The 16,513-nt window shown below is 41.4% G+C and overlaps 2 protein-coding genes across 2 annotated transcripts in view; one reads left to right on the top strand and one right to left on the bottom strand.

Moving 5' to 3' along the window:
• Nucleotides 1-2,161: 2,161 nt before the first annotated feature.
• The window catches only part of zgc:109889 (uncharacterized protein LOC553542 homolog), a 45,339-nt gene continuing 30,987 nt past the window's right edge, over nucleotides 2,162-16,513 (bottom strand). The window contains exon 11 of the mRNA XM_056749542.1: nucleotides 2,162-3,393. The gene's annotated coding sequence lies outside the window, so the exon portion shown is untranslated. The remainder of the gene's footprint in view (nucleotides 3,394-16,513) is intronic.
• gpr185b (G protein-coupled receptor 185 b) lies at nucleotides 6,398-12,961 on the top strand. The gene is made up of 2 exons (XM_056749546.1): nucleotides 6,398-7,234; nucleotides 8,068-12,961. The coding sequence occupies exon 2, from the start codon at nucleotides 8,070-8,072 to the stop codon at nucleotides 9,066-9,068; it is 999 nt and encodes a 332-aa protein (XP_056605524.1). The 5' UTR covers nucleotides 6,398-7,234; nucleotides 8,068-8,069; the 3' UTR covers nucleotides 9,069-12,961.

The following is a 16,513-nucleotide window of genomic DNA, read 5'->3' on the forward strand; positions in this document are numbered from 1 at the left end:
TTTGAATATAATGGGAGGGGTAGACTACATCGGACTGCGAGATCGTCTGTGTCAGCACATCTGGGGGGATTTGCCAAGAGAGCGATTAAATACATTATTGCAAGTGTCTATGTGTCGACATCTATCTACTGTAACACAACTTTAGGTTGTTGTAGGATGATGATAGGAAGAGGACATCATGGACGAAATTTGTGATTTGTTGCTACATGTCGAGCACAATGGAATTGTTGTGGTCTTTCAGGGGGTTAAAGTTATAGGGAGTCAGGATCACTAAGTTTTATTGTGCTATGAAATATGTCTGAATTGCGCGCGACAGAATTGCTGGTAGGTGTTAGAATATAGAAGGTGTAATCTTTTATAAACGTATTTCTTGTTTAACATCTGCATCCATCCCCAATATTGAGGACTGCTTGAGGCTAACTTTCTTGTGTTAGAAGGATTGCAACAAAAGTTCTTTAAAAATAAATACAAACCTGAGTGGAATCTGTCAGCCTGTGTAAGTTTTAACATTCTCATCTACTCCTAATTGAATATTTTGTTCTGAATAGAGCAGTCAGTATAAATCTACAATTTGGGGTTGTAATGTTTTAAAGCTGATTTCTGCCTTTCTTATCCTGTATAGCCCGTTACAGCTTGTAAATAAACTGTTATGTCTGGTTGACTAAAACCGTTAGAATTTATCCTGCAACAGGATGACACATCACTCACACCATTAAAGGTATAGTTCACCCAAAAATGAAAATTCTGTCATCATTTACTCACCGTTATTTGATTGCATACCTGTACGAATTATTTTGTTCAGATGAACAGAGAGAAAGATATTTTGAAGAATGTCAGTAATTTTCAGTTCCGGCAAATCATTCACTACCATAGTAGGAAGAATTAAATGGTGCCCCAGAACTCGTTGTTTTCCTAAATTCTTCAAAATATATTTTTTCCTACTATTGTAGTGGATGATGTCCCAGAACTGAAAATTGAAAATCCCAGAACATTTTTCTAAATATCTTTCTCTGTGTTCGTCAGAGCAAAGACATCGATTCAGGTTTGGTATAAATTGAGGGTGAGTAAATGATACAATTTTCATTTTTTAGATGAACTATCCATTTAAGGTAAAATTAAAACAAAAATCATAAATTAATAAAGATCACGTTTCACTTGCCCTTATGGAATTTCAACATGTAAAGTGCTGTCAAAGTGCATTTTTATTACTTTATGTGAATCCACCCCTCTCTTAAAGGTAAACTTTAATTAATCGTTGTAAATTTGGATTTTGTTTTTTGTTAAGTCTCAGTTCAGTTCAACTGCTTCATCTATAAGTAACATGTTATACAAAAATGTTTATGAATATAGATGCCCCAACCCACAAACTCCTGAGAAATACATTTTTTTGGTGCAGCTTTTTGCTGCCACCCAGCGGCGAAAATTCACACTATTAATAACAGACCATGATTCCCATTTAGATAATATCAAGGTTACTCAGTTCTCAACACGCACAGTCAAAACACATCCAACGTTTTCTATATGAAGAACAATGAAGTTCAATGTTAAGTCTGAATTCATTCGCAACGAAAATTAACAAAGTTTTGCTTTTTTAACAAAGACATTCTGTACATTCGAATTGCTTTTGAATGCAAAGCTCTATATGATCCTGACTGAGAACGTCATAAACTTTAAAATGTATATGTTTTTTTCTCTCTTGACACTGAGGAGAACAAGCTGCACTTACAATGTGTATATTTATAATACAAAAAAGTTCTGATTTAAGGTAATGAAATTGACATCAGTAGCTTTGTCACACGTAGCCAGTTTAGACTTCAAATATCAACATAGTTTATATATTATTAAGTAAAGTAATAGTTATGATATATTAAATTAGTTATTATATATTATTATAGTCATGCATTTATTAAAAAATCTGATTAAATTGAATTTATTAAATTAGTGTTTTTCATTGTTTGTACACAATGTGCAATCTGGTCCATGCAAAAGAATCGTCCGCCGTTTTGTCAGATGCCATGAGAACGCTCCGCAGAGATGAAGTTTGCCTCAGTGAGCTAAACTCAATGTAGAAACAATCGAGAGGGAATATATTGGAAAATGTCAAGGTTGCACATATAAGACATAAAACAAACAAACAAGCAAACACACAGGCACAAACAGGTACAATTCTGTTTTGATTCTCCACCTGGTTACTTTTATTTCAGATGATGGAACGTTGGAAGATTCTCTTTGATTGTCCATAAAATAAACTTTTTGAAAATACACCACATTTCTCTTTGTGTTTATGTCCTTGACACCTGCGATAACAGATGTAAAATTATTGACTCATTTAAAACGTGCAGATTCCCTGTAACAAGCTTTTGCACAGTTTATGTCCGCTTTGTATTGTCTTTGCAAGGTGGACATGAATAAATATTAAAACATGTGGATTACTGTATCAAAGAAACTGAAAAGTAATCATGCAGAAGAAGTTGACTGAAGCAGGATTGTAATATTGTAACAGCAGAGCACAGGGCAGGAAGAAGAACAGAAACTTATTTAAAGGCAAATGAGTTCAGTTTAAAGGAAAAGCAAACCTTTTTCTACCAGACCCTCACCTTCTAAGAGGGATAATCTGACATAGAATGAATGTATATGAATGAAACACAGTGTAGCATTCACCACATTTTCCCCTGTCATTTTATGTTAGAGCTGATACTTGAGGCTTTAGACCAATTTCACATGCACAAATCAATATATGCTGCCATTAAGCATTATTTGTTCAATACCCCATTGCACACCTCTAAAGTGCAACAATTTGCAGTAACTAGCTACATTTTGACATAAAATGCTAATTAGTTCAGTAGTTGAGAAATATGATCTTAAGATCAATGAGTCATTTAGAACAATCTTAGTGGGCTCTTCAATTGAGTGAACAACAGTCTTTGCCCTTTTGCAATGACTACGGATGAGTTTTACTAATGTTAAAATAAAGTTGAGATTAAGTGTGCTGAGTGATGACCAAAACGTACTGCTTTACAGAACCAAACCAGATGCTTCAGGGTCATCCACTCATCCAATTTTTTAGATACAAGCTCGCTATTTCATTGAATTTGATAATCCAGAAATCTTGCTGGCTGACCCTTCTGATTCCCCTTTCATCATCTTTTCACATCTTCACACGGTCCATAAATACATAAATGCCCAAACCCCTGCTGTCTCCTCTGAGGCTAATATGAAATGACATGCTCCCATCGGTCAGAGATGGGTAAAGCTCCAGCATGGGAAGGTCTACTCAAATTGGAAGCTAACACTTGTCTCTGACCCCCTTGGGATTAGTCTTCCACACGGGGCACCTGCTGCTCACTCAAACCAGCCGAACCCCCGCTGGGTATGAGTTAACTGCCGCAGGTCCTGTTGGATAAGGAACAGATCTTGAAAAAAGTGAGTGAGGAAAATTTAAGTATTCGCAATCTTGTCACTAGATTTCACTGACTGGACCTTTGAAGAGATAGTTCACAGAGAAATTTAAATTCTGTCATCATTTACTCACCCTCAAGTTGTTCCAAATCTGTATAAATGTCTTTGTTTGGATGAACACAAAGAAAGATATTTTGATTTTTTTTAGCAATTGACATTTCTGGGACATCATTGACTACCATAGTAGGAAAATTAATGAATCTTTTTTGTTCTGAATAAGATATTTAGAAAAATTTAGGAGAGCAAACCATTTCCTTCTAGCGGTTGTCGGTGATGTCCCAGAAATGTCAGTTGCCAACATTTTTCCAAATATCTTTCTTTGTGTTCGTTAGAGCAAAGACATTGATGCAGGTTTGGTACAAATTGAGGGTGAGTAAATGATGACAGAATTTACATTTTTCGTTGGAGTGTCTCTTTAAAGGTTAATTCGAATATCAGTTAAATAGAAAAGCAAAAAGATAGTGGGCCTCATTTATCTATCTAACATAGAAACGAGCACAGATGTCATTTTAAACAATTAAATGATCACATAATTAGGCTAGAAAGTAAAATACTTTATTAATGTAATGACAATAAGAAATCAAAATTTTACATTTGTTATACTAAACGAAAAAAACCCTGAATTTTTCTATTTGTCATTATTTATTTTCAGTTATCAAAAGGCGTACACAGACCTTGACACTATCTCAAAACTTGGGTACATGAACTGAGACCTGTCGTGAGATTTGATCGTAGCAACTGCTTAAGTCCATAATGATAAACGCCAAGTTTTCGGTCATAAATGAGGCCCAGTGTTTTTATTAAGAACACATCAAACCTATGTCTAGCAGACTCTCACCTTCTAAGAGGGATAATCTGACAGGGCAGATTGGAAACACAGTGTAGCATTCACCACATTCTTCTATTTCTCTGTCCTTTTATGTTAGAGCTGATACGAGACACTTTAGACCAATTTCACATGCACGAATAAATATATGCTGCCATTAAGCATTATTTGTTCAATACCCATTGCATACCTCTAAAGTGCAACAATTTGCAGCAACTAACTACATTTTGACATTTCTCTGTAAAATGAGACTGACTAAATGTCATATGATGAAAGTAGCACATAAGAGATGATGTAATTGTGATTGCTGTGGGTAAATCTTCACAGATTTATTTAAATGTCATTAAAGAGATAGTTTATAACCGGACAATAGTGATACCCATTGACTCGCTTTGGTTGGGAATGGGAACTGCTGTTGTCTGGTTACTGATATTTCGTGTTCTGCAAAAGAAAAGTCATACCGGTTTGAAATGACAAGAGGGTGATTTTTTGGGATAAACTATCCCTTTAAGGGGTGCATTTATTTATTTCATACATAAACCTTACGTTAGCAAGTACTTCCAAAAGACACAATAATTTGTATAAATAAGAATTTACTAAATAAAGTTATTTTTAGTATACTATATAAACATGAACACTTTTACATTATTAAATGAACAGCGATACATCTGCATCTCCATTCAAAATTGGGCTTCAAACAAGATGGGTTTAAACATCAACAAATATACAGTTTCTCATTGCCCATTGAATATGTGGTAGTTTAGCTACTCTAGAAGCTCCGCCCACTCTAGAGATGCTCAGCAGTATCATTAAGTCCGGATGCAAAAAGAAGCCGGAAAGTTGCAGAGTTCTGCATTAAAGAGCTATTCTCAAAGGAGAGTGAAAACAGGCTGCTATTGGAAAAGGCTGCTACTGAGAATATCACAGTAAATAAAAACTTCATACTGAGAGTGTTTAAGCTCCTCCTGTCGTACAGACAGTGAATAGAGGCACAGTGGCTTCTAAATAGGTAAATACATTGGATGAGATAGTCACATGCACACACATACTCTCACACTATTCTACTGCATCTGCTGACAGGCGAGTTCCACGGTTTGGAAAGTGTCAGCAGGTTTTAGCACGCTGGATGAGAGTTCAGTAATAGTCTTCTCAGCTGAATAAAGGGATTGCAATGCATTTATTTCTTCATCAATACAGCCTCTAAGTACAATTTAAACACTTGATTGACAGGCACTTGTTTATTGAGTCGACCCAATAGAGAATGAATGAAACTTGGATACGGCTGGTTACACGTAATATAGTGTTAGGAAAAGCAAAAACCTAAACAACGCAAAACTGTGTGTTGTTTCCCATTCAGGGTTTGTTTAATGTATATTACAGATATGTAAACAGGTCTGAACTTTATGAGTATAATAATCTCAAAAGTATCAATTGATTGACTTAATTTGATCAAATCAATTGACTCACTCGAGGATCATACACACTGCATGCTTGTTGTTGCCATATAATAACATTTATGTATGTGCATCACCTATTTTTGAGCAAGCTTATGTGGATATGATCTTGTAGAAATGCATGTAGTTTTCAGATGATTGTTACAACAGTGGAATTGCAGAATCGAGCATTCGTAGTAAGGTATGAGAATGCGATGATGTAATAGCCTACCCACAATGCTCTGCAGAGAAGATGAATGGGGGAGTGAGAGTGAAGGTGATTGGTGGAAGCTCCCATCAATGGAAAGCCATTGCAGGGCCAATGCCCCGCGAATGTAGGGGTTTTTATAATGCCAATCAGGAGTACTTATTCATAAGAATGTCTGCCAGGAGAATGCAATAAAAACAGCATTCCTTTAAACAGTCCAATGCAACCCCACCCTGTCTCTATTTTCACCACACAAATAAAACCAAACCTAAAGGCTTCCACAAGAAGTATTTTTTGTTTGAACCGTTTTGATTCTATGTTCTGCTTTGCACGATGGTATAAACTGACATGCAATACACAGAACTAAGATTACGTTCTAACTAAAGCCCAGTTTAGTCAAACGTGACTTTATAAAAAAGCAGTCCTTCAAACACATCGCGTGCTGCGTAATAGGGGTTTTTGATATTGTCCTCAGTGGAAGAGCTGATTGAGACTCACGCTCCTCTGAAATCTCCTGTAGGTTCTGAATGAAACACATATTCACACCTCATCATCACTACAGTCCCTCTTGAAATGATCTTAAAATAAAATAAAAAACGACGACATAAGCTGTTTAATTCGGTTAGTTGGTAAAACCTTTGATAATTCTACATCATTTTCACGTTCATGTTGCGTAACGCAATTGGGACGCATAAAAATAGATATTTGGTTTAAACTAGAAAAGGGTGATCCGCCTCTATTTGAGTAGGACCGTCTGATAAGTTTATATAATCATCTCGGAGACAAAGAAGAAAGAACAAATGTGAGGTTTTGCGCAAAAGCGACAGCAGCTGCGCTGCGACCTTGGGTCCAGTGGAACGATACCGTTCGCCAGACTGTGCGCCAAAATATGCTTTATTCTCTCGCACCTTATAGTTAGAGTCGTGTCTGAATGTATTTTATTATTAATATGCCGTCCACAGCCTCTCTGATTCACAGACTCGATCATGACTGTTGTGAGGACTCTTGACGTCAGAGGGGAGAATCATCGGCGAGGTCCAATGGGGGGAATATCAAGCGAGGCAGAGCCATCGTCCTACCAACAGTATTAGCCATGCTAACCGACAAGCACCTCGCCTTTCCAGAGTACTTTACCCGCCAAAGATGACGATCCAACTTAACTACGCGGATCGAAGATAGAGAGAAGGGATTGGGAATTTAGTTGTTCTTTTATGTTGTTTTTCTTGGTCCTCCATCTCCTCTCGTATGAGAGACACGGACCTCGTTCGGGCTTGGGGAAAAAAGGCATTGCAGCTTCATGGCACTAAGGTACCGAATCCTGATGCGTACTTGCGATTTCTGTAATGCTTTGCGTGGTGAGAAAATGCTTAGATAAATCATTAACTTCTTTTAATGGACAGCGGGGTATTATATGAATTGTTCAAGTGTAGGCCTCTTAAAGTCCTTTGCAGTCTTTTTTAGGCAGTTTAAATAAAGATGGGTTGGTGGGGAAAATTTATGAATGAAAAGCTTTTGCGTTGAGTTAAATGCGTCCGCCTCTATGGCGTCAGGCAAAAGAGCATCATTGTGGATGCTGGAAGCATATACACGATGCCTTCATGAGAAAAGCGTGCGGTGAGGTGGCGCGTCTTATTTTTAGACGATTACTAAAAATAGAAACAAAGTGAAGTCCTTGCTTTTGTCGGGACCGGTGTTCGATTTGTTGCTTTTTGCGCTGAAATGCACACACAGCTGTGCAATTATAAAGATTTATTGCACATTTAGAGCTCGATTGGACACAATTTCCCACAATGGTTTAGTGCTTCAGAATGTTGATAAAAAAATTCTAATTGTGCATCTCAAACGGACAATGATCGAGTTATTTTTTAATACTAATTTATAATTTCGATATGCTAGTTATGATCATGAAATACAAATGTGTAATTGTATATCTCATTTTGCCGGATGGGACGTTTTTTTTTCTACTGTTTAGAAGAGACTGCTAAAGGAAAAATACTACTAGTTTAGGTTTGGGGGCTTCAGGCATATTTCTTTTGACAGATATCCTATTCCCACTGCCATTGCACTGACACACACATTCTCTCTTATCTTCACTACCGCACCCCTCTCTCTCTCTTTCACCCCCTCCCCCCCACCATCAGCTATGATTCACTCTCTTGCAGCAGCAATGAGCAACCAACTTCAAAACACCTCTTCCCTCTCCACGGCGGGCACGTGGAATCTCCTAGATGTGCGGAACTCATCGCCGGTGCTAACGGCAGAGTTGCGGCCGATTCCCGTTAGCCCGTGGGACATTGCTCTGTGCGTGACAGGCACGCTCATCTCCTGCGAGAATGCAATTGTGATCGCCATCCTGTTTTACACGCCCACGCTGAGAGCTCCCATGTTCATTCTGATAGGGAGTCTTGCATTTGCGGACCTGCTCGCTGGACTTGGCCTCATTCTCAACTTTGTCTTCATCTATATGCTGGACACCGAGTTTGTGACTCTAATCTCCGTCGGCCTGCTGATCGCCGCCTTCTCTGCATCAGTGCTCAACATCTTGGCTATCACGGTGGATCGCTACTTGTCCCTCTACAATGCCCTGACCTACCACTCGGAACGCATGGTGACGTTCACCTATGTCATGGTGGTTCTCATTTGGCTGGTGTGCATCATCCTGGGCCTTCTGCCAGTGCTCGGCTGGAACTGCCTACGAGACGAGGCCAGCTGCAGTATTTGTCGGCCAGTCACCAAAAACAATGCCGTGGTGCTCGCTGTGACGTTCCTGCTGGTTTTTGCCCTCATGATGCAGCTCTACCTGCAGATCTGTAAGATTGCCTTCCGCCATGCGCAGCAAATTGCGGTACAGCACCAGTTTATGGCCATTTCTACCACAAAAGGCGTTTCCACACTCTCGGTCATCCTCTGCACCTTCGCCGCATGCTGGATGCCCTTTGCCATGTATTCAATAGTGGCGGACTCCAGCTACCCAATGATCTATACGTATGCAACGGTGCTGCCAGCCACATGCAATTCGGTCATAAACCCAATTATTTACGCTTACAGAAACCCAGACATCCAGAAATCCCTCTGGCTCGCCTGCTGCGGTTGCGTGCCATCCAACTTCTCCTTGCGGCCAAGGACATCAAGCGATGTATAGGTCGGACTAAGAATGAGTTACATCTACTTTACATAATCAGTTTGTACTGTGTCTGTGTTAATGATATGATGTCCTTCCTTGCTGGGATCCCATTCAAATGTTGCTGGTTGTGCAAAAGGTGTTGCGGTTACGTAAGTCCATGATGTCAACCTGAACTGTATGATTAGATGTCTTCAATGCATAGTACACTCAGTGAGTTCAAATTGCATCAAACATACCTAATCTGAGAGATAGCAACTGGCACGGAGATAAATCAAATTGATATCAAATATATCAATACATTATATATAAAATCACCATTAACAGTGGAAATGGTTAGAAGACCATGATTTGTGCAAAGAAAGATGTAAACTGTGGATACGTTTATAGTTACATGAAGCACTTTCAGGACCATGGACAGCAGCAGACACAGTGAGATTTATTCCGCCTTTTAATTGGTAAAAACAACTGAGAGAAAACACAGACCCACACTTGAAAATTGTAACGCTTCTAGTGTCAATCTCTTTACGTCCAACTTTACCAAATTATTGCTAATTTTATGTGTGACGTCAAAGAAAACGCTGCCATGAAGTAGTGTAGCACATATTTTTGGTTTTTGGAATTCACATCCAACACGCAATTTGCGTGCTAGGGCACACTTTTTGGTGCGCGACGGCTGGGTTAATGAAGTTTTGTCCACGAAATGAGATGTCAGCCAAGACACTTTAAATTCGACCTCAGGCGACGTCTTTCAAGGCAACTGTAATTGCGTTTTTTCGCAAAAGACTACCTTAGGCGGAAAGACTTAAATGAAATGGCTGGGTCTGTACAGTGAAATGATCTCAGCAATTATCAGATATAATTGAGTGTGTTGACTGTACAAATAGTCAATTAGACCAGATATCAATGTCAGGGTTTGGCTTGTGTATAAAGAGATCTACAAAAAAGAACAGTAACTAAACCAACAAGGACATAGTTTCACTGAAGACTAAAATTAAGCGTTGAATGAAATTAAAACAGCAACATTTTCTTTAAGTGGCACATTAACAGAAACACACAATTGAATATGGCATGTCCGATGCTTTTTGTAAGCTGTATAACCAAAAAAGGTAATCGGAACTCAAAGAACAAAACACTATGCCTCTCAAAATGGCGCAACCGTACACACTAACAGACACAATAAAGGATTAGTTGTCATAATATTTTATACACACAGATATTTGTGAAGCTTGAAATATAAAGCCTTGCGTTTTTGAGGGGGATATGAATGTCGCAGCTGTTTTTTGACAACCCCTCATTTGCAAGCAGAGAATCTTCATTTTGGCCTTATCTTCTCTCTTCTGCAATAATGAATCAGCATATATCGTTCATTGATAGAGCTACAATCACAATGAGGCCATCAACAGAGCTAATTCTACTTCCTGACTTGAACAGACTGAAAAATAGATTAACGAGACCAGGGTGTTTCTTTTTAAGCTTATTAAATCAACTGTACTGTTTTATAAAATATACATTCACATTGTAGTACAAGTTGATTTTGAGAGCCCACCCAGGTGCCTCTGACTAACCTCAATACTCTTAGTGACCTGTACGAAATCTGATGGACTTTCAAGCAGTTACTTCCACAGTCTGGACACTGTGGAAAAAAATCTCAAATTTTGTTCTGTGTGATTGTGCGTGTGATTCTGAAAGTGAAAGAGAGCATGAACCATTTGTTTATACACCACTCATTAATGTTAGGAGTGGGGTTCAGTGACCTGTCACACTGTGCCCACTTAAAAAAAATAACCTACCCCACCTAACACACAAACGTGGCAAATATCAACTTTTTTCTGCAAATCTAATCTTATGTAATGTATCTCCACTACAGTGTACTCAATGGGACGCCACAGATTCTGTATGTTAAGGGGTGCAATCGGTTATTTTTCTTATGCAATGCTGTATGGAAACATATATTTTTATACACATCAGGGCATGAGTTTTTTTGATGTTGTTTCGGTGTGTATGTATATGTGTGTGTGTGTTCCGTATCTGTATTCTTATCGATGGTTTCATAAAAAAGCAAAAGCAAAAGAACAAAAACATACAAAACAAAAAAGTGTTGACAAGGCAGAAAGTGCCATAACTTCACTAACTAGTGTCTTATTGATTTTCATGCATTCATCACAGTGATATCATCACTTTTCTGTGTCAACAGTAACATTCATTTGAAAATCTTGCTGTGGTCAAAGCACAGTTTGAGAGGGTTAACTAAGAGGGATACAGTTTGTATTTTTTTTGTGACAACTAGTTTTAAGTGAAGTCTGTAAGAGAGAACTTAAAATCAGACCTAGAGAACCAGGTGGTACACCAAGGGAATGCCTGTGTTCAACTCACTCTCTTGTATGTTCTTGGACATTGCTGACCAATTTGGTTACTGAGAACACTGCAGTCCTCTCTTTAAGATTCTGTTGGATTGGGACAGCCATTTCTTGCCCCAGACCGAAGATAGATGGTCCACCCTCAGCCTCATGGTCAAAAGTGAAAAAACAATCTGATTACAAACACCACAGTTATCATGATAGAACTCCAGAGATTCAGACATCATCAGGAAAGAGTTTCACATATCTTCAGACAAGAGTGTATAAATTTAAAATTAGTGCACTCATTCTGAGCTACTGAGCCTGAATTTTATAGTTACGAGACAAAAAATCTGGATTGAGAATGACAAAAAGACCAGGAGACCCTAGTGTGACGTCTCTGCTGTCATATATAAACAGAGGGAGGTTGTCAGAATGACAGCTCCTAACCGCACAGGAGTTCTGATACCACTAAATCTGGCCCTGCTAAAAATAACCTTGAAGAGCATGAAATGTTACATTTATCTAGGCTACTTGAAATCCCTTTTCTGGGCCATTAAGCAGAGCTCTGTGTTTCCCATCAACAGCTACATTAGTGCGAAGGAGACATTCCAGAATGAGGGAGAGAGACTAGAAGAGAGAGAGTAGAGAGACAGATTAAGCCTTTGGAAGAGCCTCTGGGTTTATGTAACCACTGCATCCAAACGAAGTCCATAATCAAAATCTGTGTACCCTACATTAAGTCTCTCTAAAATCACTTAAAAATCCATCTAGAGCTAAGGAATGTACATGTACAGTATACGCAAACTGTCAGCACAATGTGTCGATTGTAAATGGACAAATGTGTGGCCCTTATGGTCAGAGATGTGGATGGGTACTCTGAAACTGTGATGTAATGGTGTTGATCATTTGTTTATCTTGCGTTGTTTCTCTTTGTAATGTGAAATCAAATCTGACAAGCACTTTATGAAGGGAACATGCTACACGTTGCAATGTAAGTGTGGAATGTGATCCTTCCAAAAATGATTTATTTTTTATTACTGTAAATACAACTATACAGAGACAAAGAGAGAACAAGCGAAAAACAACAAGAGTCGAATACTTTGTCAAATAAAATTCGGCAAAATCAAGTTTGGTTGGTGTCTGTCAGTTGTTTATGTGTGCGTGTGTGTGAGAGGGAGAGAGAACAGCACTCACACCTGCACATTTTTCCGTTTGAAGGCGGCTCAATAAATTATTGAGCTGGTCCGTTTACGTAACGCACTGTGTCAAGATCTCGGAAAGTGTGGGATCTTGCCGAACCCACGCTGTGAGGGAATTTTTCAGCGTTGTCATTTACATTGATAATAGCGGCAAAGGTAGTAACCTCCTGCATTTCTATGAGGCGACGTATAGGGTTTAAATCAAACTGCGTTTATGAATACATGATATATAAAAGCGTGCATACACACATATAAACTGCTCACATATACATGTATACTATAGGATGTTCAAGCGAACACTTATGAAAAACATGTGAGCACTAATGTGAAATCCATACCGACACATCTTATGTTAGTAATGCATGCATGTAGACTTTTTCACGCATACATATAATCTCGATGCGTGCAAACACACCTATACAATACTCAAACATACATATACAGTCTGCTTACATACACATCTATAAAACACTCGCACATATATAGAAAATATTCCACGCTTTACTTTGCATGCATAGTGATTACATATGTGGATGTGCGTGAACTTTTCAGTGTAAACGGAAAGCATTTCGGTGTAAATGGAAGTCTTCTTCATTTAGATCAACCTGAATCTGAGAGCTACATCATCTTGCAATGAAGATGATGTAGCCGTTCCCTATCAAAAGCTACACCCAATGCTGTGTTTCAAACGCTATGGGAGAACAGTCTTTGTTCGACCGGTTGTGAAGCACGTGTGTCAAACACGGCAAAAATTAAATTATTTTCATCAGGTTTTTTGTCTTCAAGGACCGCTTTGTGTGTGCGTGTGTTGTGAGGGAGAAATCTCCCTCTTTGTTATTGTCACAAACAAATAAAAAAAGAAGATATTACCTAGATTCTTACACTAGTGACCAAGCACTCTCTGAGTTACTTAGCCTAGTGTAAGAATAAGGAAAACTAAACAAAACCATGACTGACTCGGATCAGAGATGTCTTCCTCCTTGTGAGAGGATCCTCTCCGATTTCGACAAGTTCTGCGTGCTCGGCTCGCCTTTTTTAAACGAGACCGAGCCGCCTCTTTCTCATCCTGGGGCTCGCGGTTTGAGCTTGCTGAGGCATGGGAGGCGGATCCGTCCGCTTCTCCCGTGCATTCGCCGAACCGCGACGTCCTCGCGTCTGCTTCTGGAGCGTGCCACGACACTTCTTCTGAGCCGGCGGAGGACGAGGCTTCTCTTGTTTCTGCAGGGTTAGATAGCACCACCTCTGAGCGTTCCTCTCGCGATTCTAAGGCGATTGAGGATCTAATTGGGCGGGTAACCAAGGCAGTCGACAGGCTCCACCTCGACTGGCCGCAGGAAAGAGACCCCCAAGGGTTCAAAGCTTGACGACAGATATCTGTCGGGTGGTCGGAGGGAGGAGCCCCAGAATCGGGCTCTCTCTTTCTTTGAGGATCTCCACGGCGAGCTATCTCGCCATGGCAGAAACCTCACTCCTCCCGTGTTTTTGTGCCATCAACGTCGATTTATTCAACCATCTTTGGTGCGAAGACACAGGGATACACTGCGATGCCCAGGGTGGAAGAGACGCTGGCTAGCTATCTCTCCCCTGGGACATCGTCATCCCTGAAAAAGCCTTCTCTTCCCACCAAGCCTTGCAGAGTTACATCTGCGCTGGTGGGAAAAGCTTTTCAGGCAGCGGGTCAGGCTGGTGCTGCCCTGGACACCATGGCTGTTCTGCAGGCGTAACAGGCTGACCTACTGGATGATGTCAGCACTGGCGGGGTTATTGACGAAGCAGCGTTTTCTGACCTACGCTGCGCCACAGATATGTCTCTCCGTGCAACCGATGCAAGCAGGCGGCCCGTGCCATCGGCCGTTCCATGGCTACTTTGGTTACTGCGGAGAGACACCTGTGGTTGAACCTCACGGGCATCAAGGACAGGGACAGAGCCTTCCTCCTTGATGCCCCGATCTCGCCTTCCGGACTGTTTGGAGATGCGATTAATACCGTTGTCACCAGGTTCCGGGAGACAAGGCGACATGAGGAGGCTTTCGTCAAATATCTACCCCGCCGTGCTCAAGCGTCTGGAGTGTCGGTCACCCACTCTGGATCAGTTCCCCAGTCCCAGCCAGGCACACAGTCTCGGGTGGGCCCTGTCTACCTGAAGCGTGAGGTCCTCAGGGAGAGTGTGGCGAGTCGCGCCCAGGGGAGGCAGGGGAGCGGCCCACCGTGCCCCTCAGGCCACCTCGGGAGGGCCGGACCTGAGGCGCTTTATTTCTTCTAAAAAGAAAGAAATCCAGAGACATGTCTGCCCGGGACTGTGGGGGTGTGGCCCCCCCCCCGGGGAGGGGTGCCCAAGGTTCCAAGAGAAACTAGAGGCTCCTCTTCGCTACCCTCACAGGGCCACTTTGCAATCCCCGCAGCTACCAGCCTTTCGGGGATTAACGGTCTCAAAAATGCTAAATATTCGGTCCTCTCCTGCCACAATGCAGGGCACCGAATGTCTGGCATCCCCCCAACAGGACGAAGTGTCAACATTGATACCCCTCTCAGAGAATCTGGCAGCGTGGAAACTACTGCCAGGTATCTCTCCATGGGTAGAAAGAACTGTAACCAAAGGCTACATAATTAAATCTGCATATCGCCCTCCGCGTTTCAACGGCGTGGTCTCCACTTCCGTGCAACCGGAGCGAGTGAATCTGTTGACACAAAAATTACAAGCTCTGCTGGACAAAGGGGCCATAGAACATGTTCCCCTATCAGACAAAGAGTCAGGCTATTACAGCCGGTATTTTCTAGTCCCAAAGAAGGAGGGGGGGTTGCGTCCAATTCTAGATCTTCGCGGATTGAACCGCTACTTGAAGACACTTAAGTTCAAAATGTTGACAATCAAGATGATTGTGTCTCAAATTCAGTGTCACGACTGGTTTGTGACGATCGATCTCAAAGACGCATAGTTTCACCTAGAGATCTAGCCACAACACAGAAGATTCCTGAGGTTCGCTTTCGGGGGCGAAGCTTATCAGTATCGGGGTCTTCCATTCGGCCTAGCCTTGTCACCCCGCACATACACAAAATGCATGGATGCAGCTCTGGCTCCTTTGCGACTCTGGGGCATCCGCATTTTGAATTACAAAGACAACTGGCTGATTTTAGCTCAGTCTCGAGAGCTAGCGCTTCGACATCAGGATGTCGTCCTAGCTCATCTCAAAGCTCTAGGGTTGAGACTCAACGTCAAAAAGAGCGTTCTTTCCCCTGCGCAAAATACAACGTATCTCGGGGTCATATGGGACTCGATCGAAATGCAGGCACAACTGTCTCCGGCACCTGTCGAGTCCGTACAAAAGCCCCTGAGGAGCATCAGGTCCACAACCGGAGCTGTCCAGACAAGCTCTGACAAACGGGGAATGGAAACTCCACCCTGAAGTAGTCAATTAAATCTGGGAAAGATTTTACGAAGCAGAGGTGGACCTCTTTGCTACACAGGAGACAGCACAATGTCCCCTCTACTTCTCTCTGACTCATCCAGCTCCATACGTGGCCCAGACTGCGTCTTTACGCATTTCCTCCGACAGCTCTACTCCCGGGAGTCCTGGCGAAGGTCTGTCAACAGGAGTCTCGCCTCTTATTGATAGCTCCCCGTTGGCCAACCAGAATCTGGTTCTCGGACCTAGTATCCCTCCCAGACGGCTCTCCTTGGGCGATCCCAGTCAAGAGAGATCTTTTATCTCAGGCACAGGGGACAGTGTTTCCTCCTCGTCCCGAGCTCTGGAACCTCCATGTCTGGCCCCTGAAGGGCACCAGCTGAGAGGCACTGGGCTCCCGCCGGATGTAGTGGAGAGTATTCCAAGCGCTAGGGCTCCCTCCACTAGAAGGTGCTACCCCCTTAGATGGAGCGTTTTTGACAGATGGTGCCTTACGCACCATGCAGACCCAATTCACTGTC

The sequence above is a fragment of the Triplophysa dalaica genome, chromosome 1, assembly GCF_015846415.1.
Source record: "Triplophysa dalaica isolate WHDGS20190420 chromosome 1, ASM1584641v1, whole genome shotgun sequence".
NCBI classification, from domain to species: Eukaryota; Metazoa; Chordata; class Actinopteri; order Cypriniformes; family Nemacheilidae; genus Triplophysa; species Triplophysa dalaica.